The 24558-nt window shown below is 42.9% G+C and overlaps 1 protein-coding gene across 2 annotated transcripts in view; it reads left to right on the top strand.

Moving 5' to 3' along the window:
• LOC137347289 (E3 ubiquitin-protein ligase HECW1-like) overlaps positions 1–24558 on the top strand; it is a 630030-nt gene that overhangs the window by 584266 nt on the left and 21206 nt on the right. For both annotated transcript variants that reach the window (XM_068011682.1, XM_068011674.1), the window contains 2 exons: positions 7166–7251; positions 7816–7928. In XM_068011682.1, coding sequence (XP_067867783.1) covers positions 7166–7251; positions 7816–7928 — 199 coding nt within the window. The remainder of the gene's footprint in view (positions 1–7165; positions 7252–7815; positions 7929–24558) is intronic.

The raw sequence follows: 24558 nt of genomic DNA, 5'->3' as shown, positions 1-24558 counted from the left end.
AAGGATCAGGCACAGAAAGAGGCCATTCAGCCCATCGTGTCTGCACCAGCTGAAAAAAACTAACTGCCCATTCTAATCCCACCATCCGGCGCCTGGTCCGTAGCCTCGCAGGTTACAGCACTTCAGGTGCAGGTTCAGGTACCTTTTAAACGAGTTGAGGGTTTCTGCCCCCACCACTGATCAAGGCAGTGAATTCCAGACACCCACCACCCTCTGGGTGAAAGAGTTTTTCCTCATGTCCCCTCTGGCATGTGCGCACTTGGCCTCCTCCATGGAGAGAGTGGTGACCCTTGTGGAGAGCCATATCATACAGTAGATGCTGAAGATGTACGCAGACTGGCATACCATCGCCACCTCCATGAGCTATGTGGAGCAATGGCTGGGCAAGATGGTAGTGGACGAGGCACCTGGACCCACCACCAGGTTCTCGGACTCCTCAGATGAGCAGCAAAGGACAGGTGTGCTCTGAAATGGTAGAGGAGTGGCTGTCTGATGCATCTGGGGGCTCCTCTCAGGGCGCTTCTGGCGTGGACAGCAGCTCCTCAGTGCCTCTATCAGTGGCACCAGTGACTCATATAGCTGCTATGACAATATGCCGAGGTCTACCAGGCCTCAGGCAGCCAGAGGACGACCACCAAAAGCCAAGGGGCACCAAGGTCAGCTGCCTTCCCTCCACCTCAGTTGACAGCCCAGGGGGAGCACCACATAGGAGCACACGTAAAAAAAATTTAAAGCTCCTAGTTGCACTTGGGGTTCACGAATTTATTTTTTGTTAATGCATACTGCCTTGCAATCTTTTTGTTTTCCATTAATGTGGAATGTTGGAAGGCAAGAGGAATCCTTCCATTTCTTGTGGGCCGCTAGGCCTTCAGGAGTACTCTGCCTCCCTCAAGAGTGTGATGGGAAGGACCACACCGCGTGAGGTCAATGCATTCCCAGTGCCGCTATCTAATATCTTACTGGGTGTAGATAAATGTTAAGAACAATAAAGGAAATGGCAACAGGGCTGCAGCAGGCTGTAGCTTTATTGGATTCTATGAATCTATCAGTAAGGATCATCTGAACCGTGCCTGTATTAGTGCATCACGAGCCTCCCTTGTGCATATCTCATTGTGCTTTGCCTGCAGCCCCTATGGTCCTTCCTCGTTCAGCGCCTAGTCAGCATCTTCCTCCATTTCTTCCTCAGAGGAAGAGGCATCACGCTGCACAATATCCTCATTGTTCAAAGCCTCTCCCCTCTGTAGCACCAGGTTGTGCAATGCACATCACCACGATACGCGAGACCTTTGCTGGGGCAAACTGAAGGGTTCCACCTGATGTATCCAGGCATCTGAACCGCATCTTCAGAAGGCCTATGGCCTGCTCAATGTTTGTTCAAATTGTCCCATGGCAGGCGTTGTATCTCTCCTATACATCAGTACTTTGGTGCCGCACAGGCGTAAGTAGCCAACTCTTTACAGGGTAGCCTTTGTCACCCAGTATCCATCCTTCAAGGTGCTCAGACAGCCTGAAAATCTTGGGCACCTGCCTGAGCATGTAGGTGTTGTGGCTGCTTCCCAGGGAATGATGAACACGCCTGAAGATACTGTTTGCTGTGGTCACAGACCAGTTTTACATTGATGAATGGAAGTCCTTTCTGTTGATGAAGGCTGCTGCCTGGTCTGTGGGAGCCTGATGGCCACAAGCTTGCAGTCGACAACACCCTGCACCTGCAGGAGTCCAACGATGGCTCTGAATCCAATGGCTCTCTTTCGGGGTCGGTACAAAACCCCATGTATTGGCTGACACTCTTGAAGGTGGCATTGGTGACCATCTTGATGCAGCAATGAGCCACAGACTGGAAGATCCCGCACATATCCCCAGAGGATCACTAGACTGATGCTGCCACAGTGACCTAAAGTGCCACAGGCTACCACTTCCCATAGGGCTCAGCTCATCATCCATCATGTTGCATGGCTCTGTGACTGCCTCCCTGGAGAGGCACAGTCTTCAGTGACACTGCTGCTCTGACATTTACCGGAAGCTGAGCCTCGGATGGTAGACCCTCTCTGGTGGGTAACCTGTACTGCATACTAGAGGCTGGTTGCATGCCCCTCTGTGTCCTCCTCCTCCATGTCCCCTCCGAGGCTGAATCTCCTGGTGGTCCTAAGATTGCTGCTGGCCTGCTGCCTGTGGCTGCAGCTCTCTCCTTCTTTGATGCTGATCCTCACTGAAGACCTTGAAGCCTGCAGGAATGAGGCCAATGGCAGTTGGCTGCACTCAGTAACCAGGACATCTCACCGCTGCCCACACCCCCTCCCCCCTCGCCCACTCTATTCACACAAAGGCCACTTCTGAGATGGCACTCAAGCACTATGCCATAATTGTACTGGCACATTTGCCCCTGATCCCAATTACCACTGCCACTGTCCACACTGTTCCACCCTCTCTGCCAAGCCATGCTTTCATTCACAATGACTGTCGCCTGGAGCCAGCACTGACCTCCTGCTGATTCACCATCTCCTTATACCTGGCGAGACTCTGTAGCCCCGAGGTTCCTGAGCACGTTTTGTAAAATTAGAAATCCCTGGAAAGATAGCAGTTAATTGCCTGTTAAGCAGGTTTAATTACCTCCCTGGCGTGTTTCAGAGCAAGGTCCTCTTGCCAGTCCAACCGCCCATCAGAATATCCAGTTGTGACATAAAGACGAAGGACTTCCCTCCCAACGCCTTTTGTCGTGATATTACGACTCCTCCCACCTCGCAGCTCATCGCCATAAAATACGAACATATGAATTAGGAGCAGGAGTAGGCCACTCGGCCCCTCAAGCCTGCTCCGCCACTCAACAAGATCATGGCTGATCTGATTGTAACCTCAACTCCATATTCCCACCACCCCCGATAACCTTTCACCCCCTTGCTTATCAAGAATCTATCTACCTCTGCCTTAAAAATATTCCGAGACTCTGTTTCCACCGCCAAAGAGTTTGCAAAGGACTGTAGATCTATTCCGAGATTAGGCAAGAAGTTGGCAGATGGAGTATAATGTGGGGAAATGGGAGGTTATTCACTTTGGTAAGAAGAATAACAAAAAGATTATGTTTAAATGTGGAGGAACTATTAAATGTTGGTGGTCAGAGAGATTTGGATGTCCTCATACAAGAAACACAGAAAGTTAGCATGCAGGTCCAACAAGCAATTAGGAAGGCAAATAGAATGCTGGCCTTTATTGCAAGGACATTGGAGTACAAGAGGAATGAAGCCTTACTGGAGTGGTACAGTTCTTTGATGAGACCACACATGGACTACTGTGTATAGTTTTGGTCTCTGTACCCAAGATACCTTCTTGGCTTAGAAGAGGTGCAACAAAGGTTCACTAGATTGATTCCTGTGACAATAAGGTTATCCTGTGAGGAGAGATTGAGTAGAATGGACCCATACTCTCTAGAGTTTAGAAGAATAATAGATGATCTTATTGAAACTTACAAGATTCTGAGAGGGCTTGTCAGGGTAGATGCTGAGAAGCTGTTTCCCTTGGCTGGAGAGTCTCGAACTAGGGGACGTAGTCTCAGGTTAAGGGGATGGCCATTTAGGATGAGGAGAAATTTCTTCATTAAGGGTTGTGAATCTTTGGAATTCTCTACCCCAGAGGGTTGTGAATGTTCAGTTGTTGAGTATATTCGAGGTTGAGATCGCTAGATTTTTGAACTCTAAGGGAATCAAGTGTCGGAAAGCGTAGCTGGAGTACAAGATCAGTCATGATCTTATTGAATGACCTACACATAATCCTATTTCTTACGTTCTTGTGAACAGTTTTATGGTTTCACTACAAATAGAGACCAGAGGAATTCATCTTTATTTTATATTTTTTGAGAAACCAGGTGAAAGGCCAAGACCCATTATTCAGGGCACCACAAAGGTATATGAATATTTGAATAAAAGTTCTTTCATTTTTGTTCTCTTTCCATGGTGGCACGAGGAATGTAGCAGTGTGTTCTTGTAGTCATACCAAAGTGTGCATTTAACTGAAGGATGGCTACACAATTCTTCAGTACCTTTTCAGATGAACTTCTTCTCATGGTTTGAACAGAGATAGACTGGGGACTGCAGTAGACAGGGACTGCTTCAGAGGAGATTTATGAATGTTGAAACCATCATTGTTTCTGTGAAAACTAAACCGAGGACTGAGGGGATTTAATCGTAGGCTAAGTGCAACCCAGGGCTCAATTTTAGCTGAAACCAGATGAGGAAGTAGTTGGAATGAATTGGAGGACTTACCCACTCTTTCCTCACCCTGATCTCGATGACTACAATTTTAAATTTCAGGTAGGAAGGACGCCTGCCCCAAGCCAGCAGGATCTTCCTTATACATGTGAATTAGGCTCTGATAACATCATCAGTGCAGGATCTACCATTTTAAACTGAGCAGGGCATCAGCCAAGGCCCCTGTGTGGCCCAGCAATTTTAATTTTTAATCACTCCTCTGGGTCCCACATATCCTGGCCTTGCCCGACTAGGATTCCAAACTCCCCCCACCCCAACCTATCTACTTACCTTGTGCTGGGAACCCTATTCCTGGGTACCTGGCAGCAGCCTCATGCTGCCTGATTTTAACACCTAGGCAGCTGTTTCCTACTGTCTTGCCAGCCTTTCTGGTTGGGATCTTGGCTACCATTATGCTAATGAGGCCTGGTCATTAAATTTGACTAAGCCTGCCTGCTGCCGTTCTCAGATTGGCATGGCGCTTGCTTTTTCTCTTTTACCCCCATGAGTTAAAATCGAGCCCTTGATTTTAGAAAGGGGCAGAAATTGGTCTAGCACTGGAACCCTGCACGAAATGGCTGGGAGTGTATGCCCAAAGTCGCTAGCTTGAGGTTCAATGAAAATTAGGCCTGATGGCTCATCTACCTAAAGCCAGTGAGCTGCTGACACCAATCAAGCATCTTGCTGGCCAGGACCTGGAAAATTCCACCAGCTCCAAGGCCCTCAGGTAAGTTCTGGGGCCAAGCCCATGCCGGCAGTGGTCTGCAATGTTGCTGTGGAACCAGGAGGATTTTAATTATCTTTTCTTGGCAGCTTCCCAGTGATCCCTTTATGGACCACTGGTTAGGTTACAATAGGCCTGTAAAAACTGAGCAAAGCGTCCGTGGCCCATGCTGTATACAGTTTCTACCACATTTGGCCCCTGATTAGCACATTCAAAGAGCTTGACACCTGTTTCTGGCAGGTGCTCCGGACATTTGGAAGTCAGGCATAGTACATTATTGACAGAACTTCATTTCCCTGCAAAATTGATTTCCCTCCTTATGAAAAGCTCGATATCTCTCCCATAGTGTGCATTTCAAACAAACATTTGGAATTATAAACAGAGCTGTTATAAAAATGAACAAAGTAATATTTCTTCTGTTACTAATCTTAGCGAAAACTTGACGAGTGCCCAACAGGGAGGTATTAGAATTTAGCATATTAGTCCACCGCCTTTACCCACTATTTCTCATCCTATCTCGCTTTTGTTTTTGGTTCTGATAAAGGGTCTTCGTATGTACCGTTTCCAGTTGTTGATAAACCTGCGATGTATTTCCAGCATTTTCCACTTTTATTTAAGCTTTCCAACACTTGTACTTTTTTTTCTTTTCATCTAATATGAGTTGGTGCCAGATTTTGTCCCATAGATTCATATCCAATAGATTGAGACTGCCCAACATTTTATATAAGATCCACAAAGTAGCAGGGAAAGAGGTGACTTTACAACTGTCAAGTTTAGCCAGATTATCATTCATATCCCAGAGATGAAACAATATTGTTCTAACCAACTGCTTCATCAGTTCCATATTCTGTTTGTCTTAAACCTAGTGATTCACTTTATGTGTTATCTCCTTTAGTATCTGTTTGACTTAGTTGTAGTCCACTCACCACTGATTCAGCATGGATTCAAGTACCACTCCCATACCTGAGCACATAATTTAGGCTGACAGTACAGTGCCGCATTAACAAGCATTAAACATAGACTGCCTTTGCCGGTTCTATTGGTTCAGGAAGAGGTTAAGGATCCTATTTGAAAAAGAGGACAGTGTTCTCTGGTGCCCTGGCTATATTCCACCCTCAATCAAATCAATTTAACTGGTCATTTACCTCAATGCTTTTCATGAGATCTTATTATCTGCAAAATACCTTCAACGTTTGCTTAGTGAAGAAATCTAACTCCAACTGCAAAAGTAATTCTTTGTCTGTGAAGCGTTTTGGGGTGTTTCTAAAAGACTTGGTAAGGCATAAGTCTTTATTTATGACACTTATTTATAAATGACGCTACTGAGATTATTTCAATTTCCAAATTGTTTCCCATATCCAATTCACATTCCACCTCTGCAAAACTTCTCCAATGATATTGCCTAATCATATTTAATGTTGCATGCTGAAATATGCATTTTATTTTGCCATGCAATTATCTATATTAAAGGTAATTTACCAATCATTTTCTCGAGTGCTGAATATCAATAGACCTTCTAAATAACAAGTCCATCTGCAATATATTATGGCTTTCTACACAATTTACTCTCAAATTGATAACCTACTTACTGCCACCTCATTTTCTTGATGATTAATAGAGGCAGGATGAGCAATGGACATGATACTAATTCTTATGTATCTCCACAGTATAATGTTCATTGTTATCCACCACATCGATTTCTCATTCATTATTATTTTGCTATGTCTCTCTTAATCCCATAAATTATCACCATCACAATAATCACAGCATCATCACAGTCTCTTGCTGTGAGGTAGATTATGCTGCTATTTTTGCAAATCACAATGCTTCTCGTGCTGGCCCTGAAGTCCATACACTGTAATAAGGATGCTTAAACTACTTTCTTTGGCACATAAAATGCAGATGTTTGGATATATAATGTTTTAATTACTCCATTTTACTCAGTATCTAGTAAAGGTTTATTATCAATTAAATCTATTCTTGTACAAAATAGGAAAGAGATTTGTTTACATCTATGTGTTAGAGTCTCCTGTCCCTCACACATGTGCTGACTCAGTCTCTTAGGAAAGTCCCAAGTGGAAATGTTAGTCGAGGCTGTTGTTAAAGCTCCGATCTCATTGGACAACACTGCTGATTGTCTACAACTATGCTTCGTAGCATCAATCTGTCTTTGTGTGTAATGCTTGTGCACCTTCCTCAGGTTACCATGATGGTCACATTGTAATAAAGTGGTTCTGGACAGCTGTGGAGCACTTCAATAATGAGCAGCGGCTCCGGCTTTTACAGGTACACAATAGCGGTAATTGCAAACAAAATCTTTCTTTCATATCGCATGGCTCAGAAGGCTGGAGATTAGTGTTGGCAAAATTGACCAACAGATACTTTTAATGCACTCGTTTAACGTTTCTTAAAACTCTATTTTAACAAAGGCAATAAGCTGCTTATTTTAATTAGGCTAATAGCTCTATTAAAGTAACAGATAGAAGATGTCATAAGAATGCATTAAACATTTGTCCACCAATATTACCAATGGTAATTTCTAGTCTAGAATGTTAAGGCAAAGTCACAATATACTGTAGATTGCAACAGAAAAAAACTTTTCTGATTAAAACATTTTACAATTAGTAATTAAAAAGCAATATGAAGTATTGACTGGACACCAGTTCTTGTCTGCCTGAATCTTAGTGCAAGATGATGTCAGGTGGACATACCCTTCATTTGTACAAATGAATTTGTAATGAGATCCAGCCTATTAAGCAGGTTTTACACATTGCAAAATGGCATGATTTTATATTGGTAATATTTGTATGCCTGGTTTATTTGGGAGACAATTCTTTCTTTTCTTAACAGTTTGTGACAGGGACATCCAGCGTACCGTATGAAGGCTTTGCCGCCCTCAGAGGAAGCAATGGACTGAGGCGATTCTGCATCGAGAAATGGGGCAAAGTGACATCACTGCCAAGGTATTTTTCAGGATATCACAAGAAATAAATGAACAGATATTTCTTCAATGTGTAGCAATAACCTGGATGCTTTGTACTTCAGAATTCTGCTGTAAGGGCGAGATGGTAAGAGCTTCTTGACTTCTCAAAGCGCTGAATCAGTGCTGCTTCCTATATATCTGCTGGGAGACACGATTTACACAATGTTGGCTCCTTTTCTCCTCACCTCCTGCCCCTTCCTTGCCCTTCAAGAACGAATTGCAGTTTGTGCCCAGGACTGATACCAATCAACCATTTAACCAATTTGCTTTTTGTTGTCCTTGAAATAAGTAGAGAAGTAAAGCAGCAAATCTTTTAGGTTTATTGAAAGAGACCCCAAGAACTGAATTTAGAGAAGTTTACAGAAAAATTTATAGTTGCATGACTACTAATTTTAACAGGGCATTAGAAACACAGTCCTTTATTGTAATTTCTGCTGTGCTTTATTTTTATTGGACGAGTTAACACATTTGCACTATGCATTATTTTAATACAGTTGAAAATTCATTTAGAATAAATGGCTTAATAACTATATTAAAATAGTACAAATAGGAATTTAACATAAAAAATAGTAATTATGTCCCTTAAAAGTTCCAGTATCAGTTGCATCAGTGACTAGCTTAAGTCTTCATTAAGTCTTCAAATCAAAGGAGAAATACAAGCAAATATCTTAAGATCTTCAATAAATGGGTCCACAATTTCCTTAGGTCCTGGTCACAGTACTGGTGTTATGGGGATGAGACCAGCGGCGCAGATAATCAGGCAGGATTTATAAATACCAAGTCTCCGGACATGACTCAGAATTCCCACTGTGGATGGGCTAAGGGGAAGACTCATCTTTCAAACTGATGTTCTTATGTCAGGAAGGAGGTGGGGGCTGGCAGGTTGGCAGCACCCTTGTCCAACCAAAGAAATTGATCTCAGAGTAGCAGAGCAGAATCCTTCCCAGTGAAGCTAAGCAATTTTCCTTCGTCTGATTGGCTGTGGAATCTTGACAACACCAGTGAAAGATCCTTCCAGGTGTCAGCAACCTACATGGACCCTGGAGTTGACACTGTGCTTGTAATTCTGGACAGGGACTACATGTTGGTGCTTGAATGGATGTTGGGGTACTAATGGTGGTGGGGGAGGAGATGGTGGCTTCACTTCACTGCACTTGCACCAGTGGTTTTCGTCTTCAGTAAAAATCTGAAGCCAAATTGGCCTTTGATTCTCATGTACAACAAATTGTAAATCTTGGCAGGAGTTTGCTTTTCTGTGTGCTGAGTGCACTTGTTAATCTCCATTGTCAGTTGCACAGAGATTAAGACAATGATTGAAAGAGGGAAAAGATTACAGAGAGATGACAGTTACTTATTCAGATTTACAAAGCAGAACAAATTGAGAAAATGAAATTAAAACAAAATTGAATTTGAAAAACCAGACCCTACAAGTAGCTAAGGACCGTGGAATACAGCAAACAATATTATACATACAATAACCTCTTAACTAAGTGCTGACTTTTATGTTTTATAAATGACAAATGTTTAATTAAACTACTAGTGTTTTACTGAGAGGGACATAAGAATACAACTTATTTAAAAATATATATATATAACTATAAGCCTTCACTGACCACAGTAGCATTTCCATTCCTAAATTAGAATTATAAGAAAGTTTTATTTTTAATTAAGGGTGCTAACATTTCAGAAACATATGCTAAGATTCTGTTAATTTCTCCAACTTCAGTTTATACTTTTGAAATTTCAGGGTCTTGGTGCTGTCTCCGTAAGTGTGGCAGAGTGCACCATCAGCCAATAGTCAAGGTGGATGGCCTGCACCTGTACGGGTGCATCAGAGATGCCCATTATGCCAGTCATTATGCTGGTGATTCTGGAAGGGCCAAAGATAATTGATAAATTTTTTTGAGAGATGCCATCATTTTAAAGGTAATCCCTTTAAAGGTAAACTCCCATCTGAGACTGATTACCCAGTATGGAACCTGTGTCAGGCCTCGGGGAACTCTCCGAGATATATCCCAATGTTTCTGCCACAGGAAAAACCCAGGCTCCCAGCCAGACTTTGATACTAAGCAGAAAATGAGACAAAGACGCAACAGATCCAGCTCTTCACAGGTGAACAACACATTTTCTGCCCTCCTCCAACCCAAGGATTTTGACCCTCTAGTTTTCATATGATAGAACAGAGGTGCTTATTTCAAATAATTATTGTGGAGAAGTCAAAAGAGCTAAATATATCAAAACTATATGTTGCCAGCCTAAGAGTTGGCAGTTAAGCTGGAGCAGGATATATACAGCAATTAAGAGAACAAAACTATCAAAAAGCCTGAGAGCACAAGAGAGCAGCAATTGCCTTTGGTTATGTGTGGGCAGAGCCAGTTTGAAGAGATGAATAAACAGAGGAAAAATATACAGAAAGTTGGGGATTGCAGCACTTAAAGGGATTTTACATTACTACAGGTCTATGGCTTGAAAGAGCAACTTTATGTGATACTCTTTTGTGCTTACTCAGTAAACTGGTTCTGCCCTCCATGTAGGCTGGCTCCAACATGCAAAGTGTACAGACATTGTGACCTTTCCAGCACTGCTCCTGCATGGATGGTAACCTCTGACACTGAGCCAATCCCATGTAACAGCAGGCTTGCATCATGGAGTTATGTTAAGCACACTAGTTTATAAAAACAAGACAAACTGGGGTGTGTGTGTGTGTGTGTGGAGGTTGCAGGTCAGGCAGCAGAGGAGACGGAGCTGCAAAATGTAGGCCATCGGCTGAATGGAGGCTGATACTTACAGATTTGCTAGTGCTGTCTACTGCACAAGACCTCCATGTCAGGAGATGACTGAACACCAATCATGTAGAAATGCCTTGAGACTTGTTTTACAACACTGGTGTGGACTAAAGCTCATATCCAACTCTGCTAAACATACAAGTGAGGAGCTATAAGTTGACTGCAGGGTTTGGATGCAGACATATCAACTGATCCATTAAGCACTACTGTATTGAGGTCATAGAGAAGACTCCTCTTCCACCAACCAAATCTGAGCAGTTATATATGTGATGAAGTAGCTAAGAGTGAGGCTGAAAGCAAGACAGAACAAGCAAGAAGGTGGGGCTGATGGAGGTGAATGCTCCAGGTATGTGGTTGATTGTGTTAAAAGGATCAGAATTCACATTTTGCAGAGGGGAAACCTAAGACTGTATAGATTTGTGTGCTAATTTAGTGGAACTTGAGTATCACCTATCAGCTTTTTGATAAATTAGATAATACAAAGAAGTGCACTTACCTGTATGATATGCACTGTTTATTATATCTTGTATACAGGTAAACAAAGTAATGAAGTACAAAAGCAAAATACTGTGGATGCTGTGGAAATCTGCTATAAAACCAGAAAATGCTGCAAATACTCAGCAGGTCTAGCAGCATCTGTGCACAGAGAAACTAAGTTAACATTTCAGGTCCTTGACCTTTCATCAGAAAAGAAAAAAGTTAGAAATGTAACAGGTTTTAAACAAGTTCAGAGGCAGGAAAAGTTAGAAGGGGAGGAAAGAGAAAAAGGAATGGTCTGTGTTCGGGTGGAAGGTAGGAGAGATTAAATGACAAAAGGGATGATGGTGCAAGGCAAAAGGGGATGATAAGAACAAGACAAGAACAAAAGATGGGTCTAAAGAAGGTGTAAATGGGAGTAGCAGAATCATCACCAACAAATATTGCTAGAAAAAAATGGGAGCTGTGGGTATGATCTGAAATTGTTGAATCAATATTGTATTTGGAAGGCTGTAAAATGCCTAATTGAAAGATGAGGTGCTGTTCCTCAAGCTTACATTGAGCTTCATTGGAAGAGTGTAGGAGGCCAAGGACAGAGAGGTCAGAGTGGGAGTGGGGCAGAGAATTAAAATGTCAGGCGACGGTAAGCTCAGAGTCACGCTTGCAGACTGAATGTAGGTGTTCTGAAAAGTGATCGCGCAATCTGTGTTTGGTCTCCCCAGAAGGGATCACATTGTGAGCAGTGAATGTAGTATACTAAATTGAAAGAAGTACAAGTAAATTGCTGTTTTACCTGAAAGGAGTGTTTGGGGCCCTGGATGGTGGGAAGGGAGGAGGTAAAAGTGCAGGCATTGCATCTCCTGTGCTTGCATAGGAAGGTGCATGGGAAAGGGAGCGGGTGATGGGGCTGATTGAAGAGTGGACAGGGTTTTCACGGAGGGAACGGTCCCTTTGGAAGGCTGAAAGGGGAACATAAGAAATAGGAGCAGGAGTAGGCCATTCAGCCCCTCAAGCCTGCCCCACCATTCAATAAGATCATGGCTGATCTGTCCCAGGCCTCAACTCCTCTTTCGGGCCTGCTCCGCATACCCCTTGACTTCCCGAGATTTCAAAAATCTATCTACCTCCTCCTTAAATACATTTAGTGACCTAGCCTCCACAACCCTCTGAGGTAGAGAATTCAAGAGATTCACCACCACCTAAGAGAAGAAATTCCTTCGCATCTCAGTTTTAAATGGGTGCCCCCTTTTTCTGTAACTATGTCCCCTAGTTAGAGATTCCCCCACCAGCGGAAACATATTCTCAACATCTAACCTATCAAGCCCCCTTAAAATCTTATATGTTTCAATAAGAACACCCCTCATTCTTCTAATCTCCAATGAATAAAGGCCTAACCTGTTTAGCCGTTCTTGATAAGACAACCCCTTCATCCCAGAAATCAGCCTAGTGAACCTTTTCTGAACTGCCTCCAATGCTAGTATATCCTTCCTTAAATATGAGGACCAAAATGCAGTACTCCAGGTGTGGCTTCACCAACACCCTGTACTGTTGTAACAAGACTTCCCTATTTTTAAACCCTAACCCCCTAGCAATAAAGGCCAAAATTCCATTTGCCTTCCTAATTACTTTCTGTACCTGCATGCTAACTTTTTGTGTTTCATGTACAAGAACACTCAGATCCCTCTGTACTGCAGTATTTTGAAGTCTTTCTCCATCTAAATAATAATCTGCCTTTTTATTCTTCCTACCAAAGTGGATGACCTCACACTTTCCCACATTGAACTCCATCTGCCAAGTTTTTGTCCACTCACTTAACCTATCTAAATCTCTTTGCAGATTCTTTGTGTCCTCAGCACAACATGCCTTCCCACCTATTTTTGTATCGTCAGCAAATTTGGATACACTGCACCCTGTCCCTCACTCCAAGTCATTGATATAGATAGTAAATAGTTGAGGCCCTAGGACCGATCCTTGTGGCACCCCACTAGTTACAGCTTTCCAACCTGAAAAAGACCAATTGATCCCGACTCTCTGCCTTCTGTGTGTTAGCCAATCTTCAATCCATGCCAACACATTACCCCCAATACCCTGAGCTCTTATTTTGTGCAATAACCTTTTATATGGCACCTTATCAAACGCCTTCTGAAAATCCAAATACACTACATCTACCAGTTCCCCTATATCCACTCTGCTTGTTATATCCTCAAAGAACTCTAACAAATTTGTCAAACATGATTTCCCTTTCATAAAACCATGTTGACTCTGTTTGATTGCATTATGTTTTTCTAAATGTCCTGCTATATCTTCCTTAATAATGGACTCTAGCATTTTCCCAATGACAGATGTTAAGCTAACTGGTCTATAGTTTCCTGCTTTCTGTCTCCCTCCTTTCTTGAATAGGGGCGTCACGTTAGCGGTTTTCCAATCCGCTGGTAATCCAGTGAGTTTTGGTATATTATGACCAATGCTTCCACTATCTCTGCAGCCACTTCTTTTAAAACCCTTGGATGTAGGCCATCACGTCCTGGTGACTTGTCTGCCTTTAGTCTCATCAGTTTGTCCAGCACCTTTTCCCTCATGATAGAGGTTGTTACAAGTTCCTCCCTCCCATTTACACCTTGCTCATCTATTATTGTCAGGATATTAATAGTGTCCTCCACCATGAAGACTTATGCAAAATATTGGTTTAAATTATCTGCCATTTCCCTGTTCCCTGTTATTAATTCCCCAGCCTCATTCCCTAAGGGTCCCACACTTATTTTTTATATACCTGTAGCAGCTCTTACTGTTTGTTTTTATATTTCTTGCCAATTTATTCTCATAATCAATTTTCTCCCTCTTTATTAGTTTTTTAGTCATCCGCTGCTGGTTCCTAAAAAATCCCCAATCCTCTGACCTACCACTAGCTTTTGCCGATTTGTACGCCTTTGTTTTTAACTTCCTTTGTTAGCCACAGGTGGTGCATCGTTCTCATTGAGTCCTTCCTTCTGACCGGAATAAATGTTTGCTGAGTGTTATGAAACTACTGACTTTCCCTTCAGTCTATTTTCCCAGCCTGCTTTAGACAACTCTTTCTTCATACCTCTGTAACCGCCCTTATTTAAGTTGAAGACACTGGTTTGAGACCCGAGTTGCTCACCCTCAAACTGAATTTGAAATTCTACCATGTTATGATCGCTTCCCCTTAGAGGATCCTTAACTATGAGATCTCTTATTAATCCTACCTCATTACACATTACCAAATCTAAAATAGCCTGTTCCCGGGTAGGTTCTGCAACACATTGTTCTAAGAAATAATCCCTGATGCACTCTACAAATTCGTCTTCCATGCTACCCTTAACAATTTGATTTGTTCTGTCTATATGCAGATAAAAATCACCCATGATAATTGCAGTGCCCTTCTTACACCCCTCAATTATTTCCTTATTAATATTTTATCCTACAGAGAGGCAACTCCTCGGGGGCCTATAGACGATTCCCACCTGTGAATTCTTTCTCTTGCTATTCCTTATTTCCACCCAAACTGACTCTACATTCCGATCTATTACACCTGTATCATTACTCAGAACTGCACTGATCCCTTCCTTAAATAACAAAGCTACCCCACCTTCTTTTCATTTCTGCCTATTCTTCCAGAATGTTGTATATCCTTGAGCATTGAATTTCCAGTTCTGGTCATCCTGTAACCACGTCTCTGTGATAGCTATCAAATCATATTCAGTTATTTCTATCTGTACCATCAGCTCATCCATCTTGTTACAAATGCTACGTGCATTCAAATAAAGAGCCTTAAGCTTTGACTTTTTACCATTTTTACCTACTCTGGTTCTAATTTTTGCTATACTCTTATGCTTATATTCTCTGTCCCTTCCTATCACACCCTGATTGATGTCTGCCCCTTCACTACCCTGCTTTTTTAAACTTCCTTTCAATCGAACCCTCCCCCCCACTATTTAGTTTAAAGCCTTATCTATAACTCTAGTTATATGATTCACCAGGACACTGGTCCCAGCATGGTTCAAGTGAAGCCCATCCCAACGGAACAGCTCTCTCTTTCCCTAGTACTGGTGTCCAGTGTCCCATGAATCGGAACCCATTCCTCCCACACCAATCTTTGAGCCATGCATTTACCTCTCTAATCTTATTTACCCTTTGACAATTTGCACGTGGCTCAGGTAGTAATCCGGAGATTATTACCTTTATGGTTCTGCTTTTTAATTTCAAGGGGAGGGGAAGATGTTTATGGTGACATTAGACTGGAGGTGTCAGGAAAGGCAGAATCTGTTGAATGTGGAAACTGGTAGGGTGGAAGATGAAGATAAGGAGAACCCCATCTTTCTGGGATAGGGGGAAAGGGGTGAGAGCAGCAGTGCGGGAAATGGGATGGACACAGTTGAGGGCCCTGCCAGTCATGGTAGAGGAGAATCTTAAGTTGAGGAGAAAGGAAGACATATTGGAAGCGCTGATATGGAAAATGGCATTGTCAGAACAGATGCGATGGAGACAGAGAAACTGAGAATGGAGCAGAGTCCTTACAGGAAGCAGGATGGGAAGAAGTATAGACATGTTAGCTGTTGGAGTCGGTGGGCCTCTGGTGGATATTACAGATAGCCAAACCCCAGAAGTGGAGATAGAGAAGTCGAAGAAGGGAAAGAAGAGTCTGCGATGGACAATTTGGAGGTGAGCAAAGGGTGGAAACTGGAAGAAAAGTTTTTGAAATTTTCCAGTTCATGGCAAGAGCAGGAAATAGTCAGCAATGTACTGGAGAAAGAGGTGAGGGAGGGTCTCCAAGTAGGATTGGAACAAAGAATGTTCTACATAATCCCATTAAATAGCAGGACCCTTATGGGTTCTGTTTATTTGGAGGAAGTGAGTGGAATCAAAGGAGAAGATGTTCAATGTGAGAACAAGTTCAGCCAGGTGAAGGAAGTTTTGTGGTGGATAGGAACTGGCTGGGCCTCCATTCAAGGAAGAAGTGAAGAGCTCTCAGACCATCCTGGTAGCGGATGGATGTGTAGAAGGATTCAATCAAAGGATTCAGGTGAAAAGGAGATGGTTAGGGCCAGGAAGGTTGAAACTGCTAAAGCGGCAGAGAGCGCCAGAAGAGTTGCAGACGTAACTGGAAAGAGACGGGACAAGGGGAGAAAAAAATTGTTGCAATAGGAAGAAATGAGAACAGTGGGGAAGAAACAGGCTGAAACAATGGCTCTACCAGGGCTGTCCTGTTGGTGGATCTTGGGAAGGAGGTAGAAGTGGGCCATGTGGAGGCCATGGAGGGACGATCTCTAGAGCAGAAGAGGTCAAGACAGTCTGGGAAATGTTGTCTTGATGTTCGCTGGTGGGGTTATGGGCCAGGGAAGGTAGCAGGAGGTGTCAGTGAGTTGGTGTTCAGCCTCGGCAAGGTACAGGTTCGCCAAACTACAACATCACCAACAAAAACAAGAAATGCTGGATTCACTCAGCAGGTCTGGCAGCATCTGTGGAAAGAGAAGCAGAGTTAACGTTTCGGGTCAGTGACCCTTCTTCGGAACCACCCTTGTCAGCAGGTTTAATGACAGTGTTAGGATTGGACCTGAGAGAATGAAGTGTGAAAGTTAGGAGGGAGGTAAGTTAGAGTGAGTGAGCAGAGTAGAAAAATTGAAATGACCAATGTCACACTGGCAATTCCCAATGAAAAGATCTAGAGGGGGGTAAGAGACCAGAGGGAGGGGTCCAGGCGGAACAAGAATTCTGAAGACAGGAGGAATCTAGACTAGATAATTTGAATGTTAGTAATGAGGAAAGATTGGATAGGCTAGGATTCTTTTCTTTGGAACATAGTATGCTATGGGAAGACCTAATTGAAGTGTATAAAATTATGAGAGGTCCAGATAGAGTGGATAGGAAGGCCTGATTCCCCATGGTTTAGGGGTCCATAACCAGGAGGCATTTATTTAGGGGAAGAGGTAGGAGGTTCAGAGGGAATTCGAGGGGAAATATTTTCATCCAGAGGATGGTGGGGATCTGGAACAAGCTGCCTGAAAGGTGGTAGAGGCAGAAACTCTCATATTATTTAAAAAGTACTTGGATATGCACTTGAAGTACTGTAACCTACAAGGCTACGGACCAAGAGCTGGAAAGTGGGATTAGGCTAGATGGCTCTTTGTCGGCTGGTGCGGATGCGAGGGGTTGAATGCCTCCTTCCATGCTGTAAATTTCTATGATTCTATGAGAAGGTATCTGCTGTGCAGGGGGGGAAACTCCTGGCCAAAGAAGTGAGTGTGTAGGTGAAGGCGACAGAAGATCTTAGTGTCCTGTGGAGATCAAAATTCATTGAAATGAGAGCAAAAGGGAAAGAAGCTGAGGCCTTTACTGAGAATTAATTGTTTAGGGTGAGAGAGCGGAAAGTCTGAACGGATAGTGAACACAAGGCAAGGGTGAGATTGAAAGGAGGGATATGGTCAGAAGAAAGTGAGGGGGAAGAAGGATCCAGAGGGGCATTGTTATTTAAGAGTTGCTGAAGTTTGCGATCATTGAAAACTGAAAGGATTCAAAATAAATTCTTGTTAAAATGGTAGATGAGGTGAAGGATGAAATGGAACTGTAGGCCAGGACAGCTTTGAGGTAAAGTGAGTCTAGGCCGCTGAAGAGAGAGGTCAAGGACATGCATGTGACAGGGCATGTCCTTGAGCGTGGGTCTCAGGATGCGGCAAGAGCAGTGGTTCAAAGAACGCTAAATATCTTGAAGATATCAGTAATCATGGGTGAATCCAAACCATGAAGGGTGGAATTTTAGCTGACTTTCCATTACTCTTGCCTTGTGCCTTCATCCCTTTTGTTGTTTAATCTCTACTGCCTTCCGTCCTTTCACAGAGCTTCCCTTTTGCTCTTTCTTCACCTCCTGCCTTCTCCTACCTCTGTACTTGCTTAATACCTGTTACAGCTCTAACTTTTTCCTGTTCTGTTGAAAGGTCTTTGACCTGAGATGTTAACTTTGTTACTCTCTCCATAGATACTGCCTGACTTGATGAGATTTTTCCAAAATAATAAAGTAGTCAATAATGCTGAGCTAAATAGCTAATGATTTTAAATAAATAAACATGTTGGTCTCGTTAACATAGGAACAGGAGTAGGCCATTCAGCCCCTCGAGCCTGTCCCGCTATTCAATGAGATCATGGCTGATCCGCGGCCTAACTCCATATACCTGCCTTTGGCCCATATCCCTTAATATCTTTGCATAACAAAAATCTATCTATCTCAGATTTAAAATTAACAACTGTTCTAGCTTCAACTGCTGTTTGTGGGAGAGAGTTCCAAACCTCGACCACCCTTTGCGTGAAGAAATGCTTCCTAACATCTCTCCTGAACGGTCTGGCCCTAATTTTTAGATTATGCCTCCTAGTTTTAGAATCTCCAACCAGTGGAAATAGTTTATCTTTTATCTAGCCTGTCTTTTCCTGTTAATATCTTGAAGACTTCGATCAGATCACCACTTAACCTTCTAAATTCTAGCGAAAAAAAACCTAATTTGTGTAATCTCTCCTCGTAACTTAACCCCTGTAGTCCAGGTATCATTCTTGTAAACCTACGCTGCACTCCCTCCAAGGCCAATATATCCTTCCTAAGCTGTGGTTTCCAGTACTGCTCACAGTCCTCCAAGTGGGGTCTAACCAGGGTTTTGTAGAGCTGCAGCATAACCTCTGTGTCTTTATACTCCAATCCTCTAGATATAAAGGCTAGCATTCCATTAGCCTTTTTGATTATTTTCTGCACTTGCTCGTGGCACTTTAAAGATCTATGCACCCGAACCCCAAGTCTCTTTGTACATCCACTGTACTTAACCTCTTCCCATTTAGAAAGTACCCTGCTCTATCCTTTTTTGGTCCAAAATGGATAATCTCACACTTGCCCACATTGAAATCCATCTGCCACAGTTTTGCCCACTCACCTAGTCTGTCAACATATTGCAGGTGTAATATGGATTCAGGAGATGAAGGGCTTGTTAGTTACAGACTGACAATTGCCATTTTATTCTTCTTTCTACTAATTGCTACTTAAGTTGATTTGTTTGAGCTCCGCCTTCCAGCATTAGCCTTGGGCCATTCAGTAAATTGCAACATGTTCAATTCAGAAGACGACATCTCAGAACAGCAGAGAAAGACTGACCACATATGGTGGAAACCTGCCTCCACACCCACCCCCACAATTTCACCAGCAATGAGGAGCATTGGAGCTCCTGGGGAAGGATGCACTAGGAGGAGTCAGAAATAAAGAAGCAGGTTTGTCTGCTTCTCTTCCATTTCATATTATATTATCCCGCATTACCTGTCAGAAAATTGGATCTGAAATGCTTCCATTTCTTCTCATGTAAATTCAGCTCCTCAGCAAAACATGTTAATCTCTCATCCTCTTTTCTTTCTCTGGAGGTGCCTGACAGCCAAGAAGAGACAGAATCAGAAGCATGCCTCTTTGTGTTGAGCCATACCAGCACATCAGAACAAATTGTTGCTGGTACTCATTCTTCCCCTGTCACTTAGTAGCCCAGGGACATCCACCCATAGGGGTGGAAAAATTAGTGTCGGTCAGAAGAGAGTGAAGCACAAAATGAAGAGCAGTCAGCAGCAGAAGGGGATAGAAAATGAGGAGGAAGACTTAGCTGACCCCGTCGGGCCATCACCTATTGGCGGAACAACTTGGAGGCCCACATTTCATGCATCCTGCTTTTAAACGAGTGGCACTTTCAGAAGATCAAGTATATGTACAGGCTCTGGTATAGTTCTGGTATGGCGGTACTGCCTTGCCAATGGATGAACGCCATGCAACCCTTGAGTCTTCCATTTTTGTTGTTCTTCCACAAATGGAGACCCAATGTGGCCTCTTTAGAAATGAGGGGTGGGGTTGACAGAATGGAGCCCCACAGCAGAAAACACAATGTTAGATGGTAAAACAATTGTCAGCACTTTAGAAAAAATAATTCAAACTTTCTGCTGGGTCCTTCAAATTAGCTTCTACATCTGCTTCACCACCTAGCAGCACTGCAGACCTATTTGTATGTCGTTTGTTTAGTAGAAATTAGGCGGTAATGAAAGAAAACTCGGCACGTGGCATTATCACTTCAGTTAAATATGTTTCCCATTTTATGTAGGGTGCTTCAGCCATCTGCCAGAAATGATGGCTGAAAATTGAATGGCCAAAAAGTTGAACGGGGACAATTACCAGAAAAATCAAGGCCCTCGGGTCTTGGGATAAATTATCAAGCCTTTGGAGAAACACGATCCGATAAGGCCAGTCAGCATTGATTTCTAAAAGACAGATTGTGCTTGATCAATGTTATAGAGTTCTTTGAAGAAATAACAAAGGATACATAAAGGAAGTGAAAAGCGTGCACTTTATATGGATTTTCAAAAAGCATTTTATAAAATACTACATAAGAATTTGTAGCAAACATAATGGTAAATGGAATTAATGGAAATGAGGCCATGCGGGTAGAAATGGAAAGCAAACCGTTGAGCTAAAAGTAAGTTCCATGGAATGGAAAGATGTGGTAAGGGTTGTTCCATCGGTGCCTATATTGGGGCTACTTCTATTTACTTAATGTTTACATAAACATCTGGACTTAATTATTGAGGCTACAATATCAAAATTTGTTGATGACATCGAACTGAGATGTATGGAAAATTGTGACAAAGGTTGCAGGAGGACATATCTGGCTGGGTAGGTGAATGCGGCTCAGTGGAGTATTTGAACATTTGAAATGGACTAGAGGAGCAGAGAGCAGATCAACAGGCCATTGAAGGTAACAATAGATCATGCCAGAAAAATGGCAAATATATAAACTTTGGTTTTCTATCTGAAGGTATAGGATATAAAAGTAATAAGGTATTGCCTGAATTGGAATATTGAGTAAAAGTTTGAAAATCACATTCTAGTAATAGAAAACATGCAGCATAGATTCACTAGGCTGTTACCAGGGATGTGGAGTGACTTGTTTTTGCTGCTACCGAACAGGTTAATTCTAGAAGATGGAATCCTGACATTGGCATAAACTTGGCTCTTGACCGGTAACTCCTTCCCTCTTACAGAAGTTTCTCCAACTAGCTATATTTTTCACCACCAGCCCTGACAACGGCAGTGTGATGATCCAAGGTCCTCTTCACCATATCTCACCTTGGCCTCTCCCCTTACTACTCTGGAATATTCTTCTCCTTTAAGCACCTTACCATCTTCCATTCTCTATGTATCGCTTAAAATTCTTATTTCCCACAAACCCTACATTGAATTACTTACCAAGATGTGTTCCCTTATCTCTTCTCTAAATCAAGCAATTGTCAATGATTTATAAAAAACATTCTTGGGATGTGGGCATCGCTATTAAAACCAGCATTTATTGCCCATTCCTAGTTGTCCTTGAGAAGGTGTCAGTGAGCCACCTTCTTGAACTGCTACAGTCCATCTGGTGAAGGTACTCCCACAGTGCTGTTTGGGAGGGAGTTCCAGGATTTTGACCAATGGCAATAAAGGAATGGCCGATATGTCCAAGTTGGGATAGTATCTGATTTGGAGGGCAACTTAAAGGTGATTGTGTTCCCATGCACCTGCTGTCCTTGTCCTTCTAGGTGGTGGAGATCGCGACGTGTTGTATCAATATTGTTAATCTTGTCAGATGATTACCTGATAAGAGGTCATCAAGATTAGGAAAGGTCACAGGAAGGTAAATACTAATTGGCAAGCTGGTTAGGAGAGGACATAAATTTTAAGGTAATCACAGAAAAAGTTAAAGGGAAGAATATTAAAAATCCTTTTTCAGAGGATGATTAAAATGTGGAATTCTCTGACACAAGCCATTGTTGGAACTGTCCATAAATTAATTCGCAAAAGAAATTGATAGTTGCTTGAAAAAAAGGACAAGTAAAAGGGATAGGGAGTGGGGTGGATTTGGATAGATCAGGCAGAGAAAAAGACTGGTTCCAACTTACTTAGCTCAAACTGTGTCCCACTGTTGAAGGGATAGAATCATCGAATGTTACAATCTGTCTCTTCAGAATTATGGAGGACGGACTATGGATTGGAGTATGATTGGACACACTAACATATATTGAGTCCAAGACCAGTAGATGGATTTTCTACACAACCTGCCAACAGGATTACAATATTGTGTCAATGAACAAATACAGGCATGGTAGAGCCATGCTGGTGGTAATAATGGGCTGGATTCTATAGAGCCCTCGACGTCGGGATCCGTGGCGGGGGGGGCCTGAAGATGGCCCTGGATGAGGCCTGCCACGGACCCCGACACTGGCAGACCCTGGCCCGTTATTGCCAGCGGCGGCGAAGCCTCATGGCCAACCCAGCTCCCCCCCCCCCCCACCAGTCAGCGACAGGACTGCAATTTAAATATATAAAGAAATTAAAATGCCTGAATTTTCCGTCACCTCCTAATGTCCCGCTGCAATCTTCACCATGGCGGCCGGCACTACTGTGCCTTCAGATCACCGTCCGAGGAAACAAGGCGCAATACTGGTGGGGATGGGCGTGGCGGTAAGTTTCTCAGTGCAGGAGTGGGGGGACGGGGTCAAATTAGTGTCGTAGGTGTAGGGGATGCTGGAAAGGTTTATAGTTTAAAGTTTGTGCAGTTGGTGGGGGAGGAGGTCAGATGGTTAAGGTGATTTTGGGGGGGAAGGGCAAATAATTAATTTAATTGATATTGGGTGGGTGGGAGAGGGGCAAATGAGATGTATTTATTTAATTTCAATAAATATTTCTTTAGATATTTAAATTTTCCGGTAGGGCTAACAGCTCTTTAAAAATGACATCAGCGCTTGCGCACAGGCAGCTGACGCCATTGTCGGGGACATACATCCCACCCCCTCCACATGATTGGTGGGGTGGGAGGGGGGGTGGGTGCGGCCCGCCCTGGCTATTTAAATGAACCACTACGCTTCAGATCACGAAAGCTCTTTGGCGTGCAGCCTAATAAGTCCAAACTTTGTTAATTCGCATTCTTAGAATCAACCAACACAGAAGGAGACCATTTAGCCCATTATGCTTGTGCTTGCTCTTTGAAAGGGTTATCCAATTTGTCTTACTTCCCCGCTTTTCGCCTGTAGCCCTGCAATTTTTTTTCCTTTTTAAGTAATTTTCCCATTTGTAAGTTAATATTAAATCCATTTCCACCCGTCGCCCCCCCCCACCTCCCACCTTTTTCAGTCAACACATTCAGATCATAACTTGCTGAATAAAAAAAAATTCTTCTCACCTCCCACTTGACGTTTTTACCAATTATCTTAAACTTGTGTCCTCTCCTGACCAACCTTCGTTGTGTCTACTCTATCATAACCCTTTTTCTACCAGCTTTTCTGGTAACATTTGCCGTTTGTTTTTTACCATGTGAAAGAGATCTGCACCTGGAATTCTGGCAGGGCAATTCCCAATCTCCAGCCGTCACAGCCATTTACATCATTTCTCTAGTGTTCCGACTGATACTCCGCTTAAATTATAGGGGAAGATGGAGAGAAGTCTACAGAAAGAGAGTTTAAACTTTATAATGCAGCAATGATTGTGCAGCCTCATGCAAATATTTCTTAATAGTTATTGACTTGATCTTCCCAGTGCTGAACATAACATATCATTTCTCCAACAATAGATATGTTCTGTCTATATCATCATGTAGTGATTCAGTTATTATTTAATTATCAAATGGTGGGTGGAAGGGTAACCACTCAGCAGTGGGTGGTGTCATTACCAAAGGCAGCAAAATTACATTTCCCTTTCCCAGTTTATGGCTTACTGCCCTGACAGGTGTTGCATTACTAGTTCTGACTCATCTCTTTGGCTTGTGCCTCATTCCTGTGGTTTGTGTCTCAATCTTGTGCCTTGCGTCTCACTCTCCAGGCATGTGGCTCGCTGTCCCGGCAACTGTTTCTTTTTCTCTCTTTATTGGTATGAGCCTCACTGTTCTGGCTTCAGTCCACTTCTCCTGAGTACTGAGAAGGAATATTGATTTCAGCAACAAGGATAAAAATAAAGCTTTTTGTATGTTATTAAAGAGTTAGCAACATAGGAATGGGAGTAGGCCTTTCATGCTAGCAACACTGTCTATAATGTTGTTGGCCATGACAGCTCTAGCCTTGTAGTTCTAATTCCTCAGTCTTTCCATCTGGTTCAGTAATGTCATTTAGGGAAGGAAATTTGCTTTCCTTACCTGGTCTGGCCTACATGTAACTCCAGACCCATAGCAATGTGGTTGACTCTGAACTGCCCTCTGAAATGGCTTAGCAAGCCATTCAGTTGTACAAAACCACGACACAAAGGTTGAAAAGGAATAAAACTGGAACACCCAGCGTCGGCCTAGGCACTGGAAACGAAAA

The sequence above is a fragment of the Heterodontus francisci genome, chromosome 2, assembly GCF_036365525.1.
Source record: "Heterodontus francisci isolate sHetFra1 chromosome 2, sHetFra1.hap1, whole genome shotgun sequence".
Lineage (NCBI taxonomy): Eukaryota > Metazoa > Chordata > Chondrichthyes > Heterodontiformes > Heterodontidae > Heterodontus > Heterodontus francisci.
Note: the sequence above shows the minus strand (reverse complement) of the source record. Positions and strands in the feature narration are given on the sequence as shown.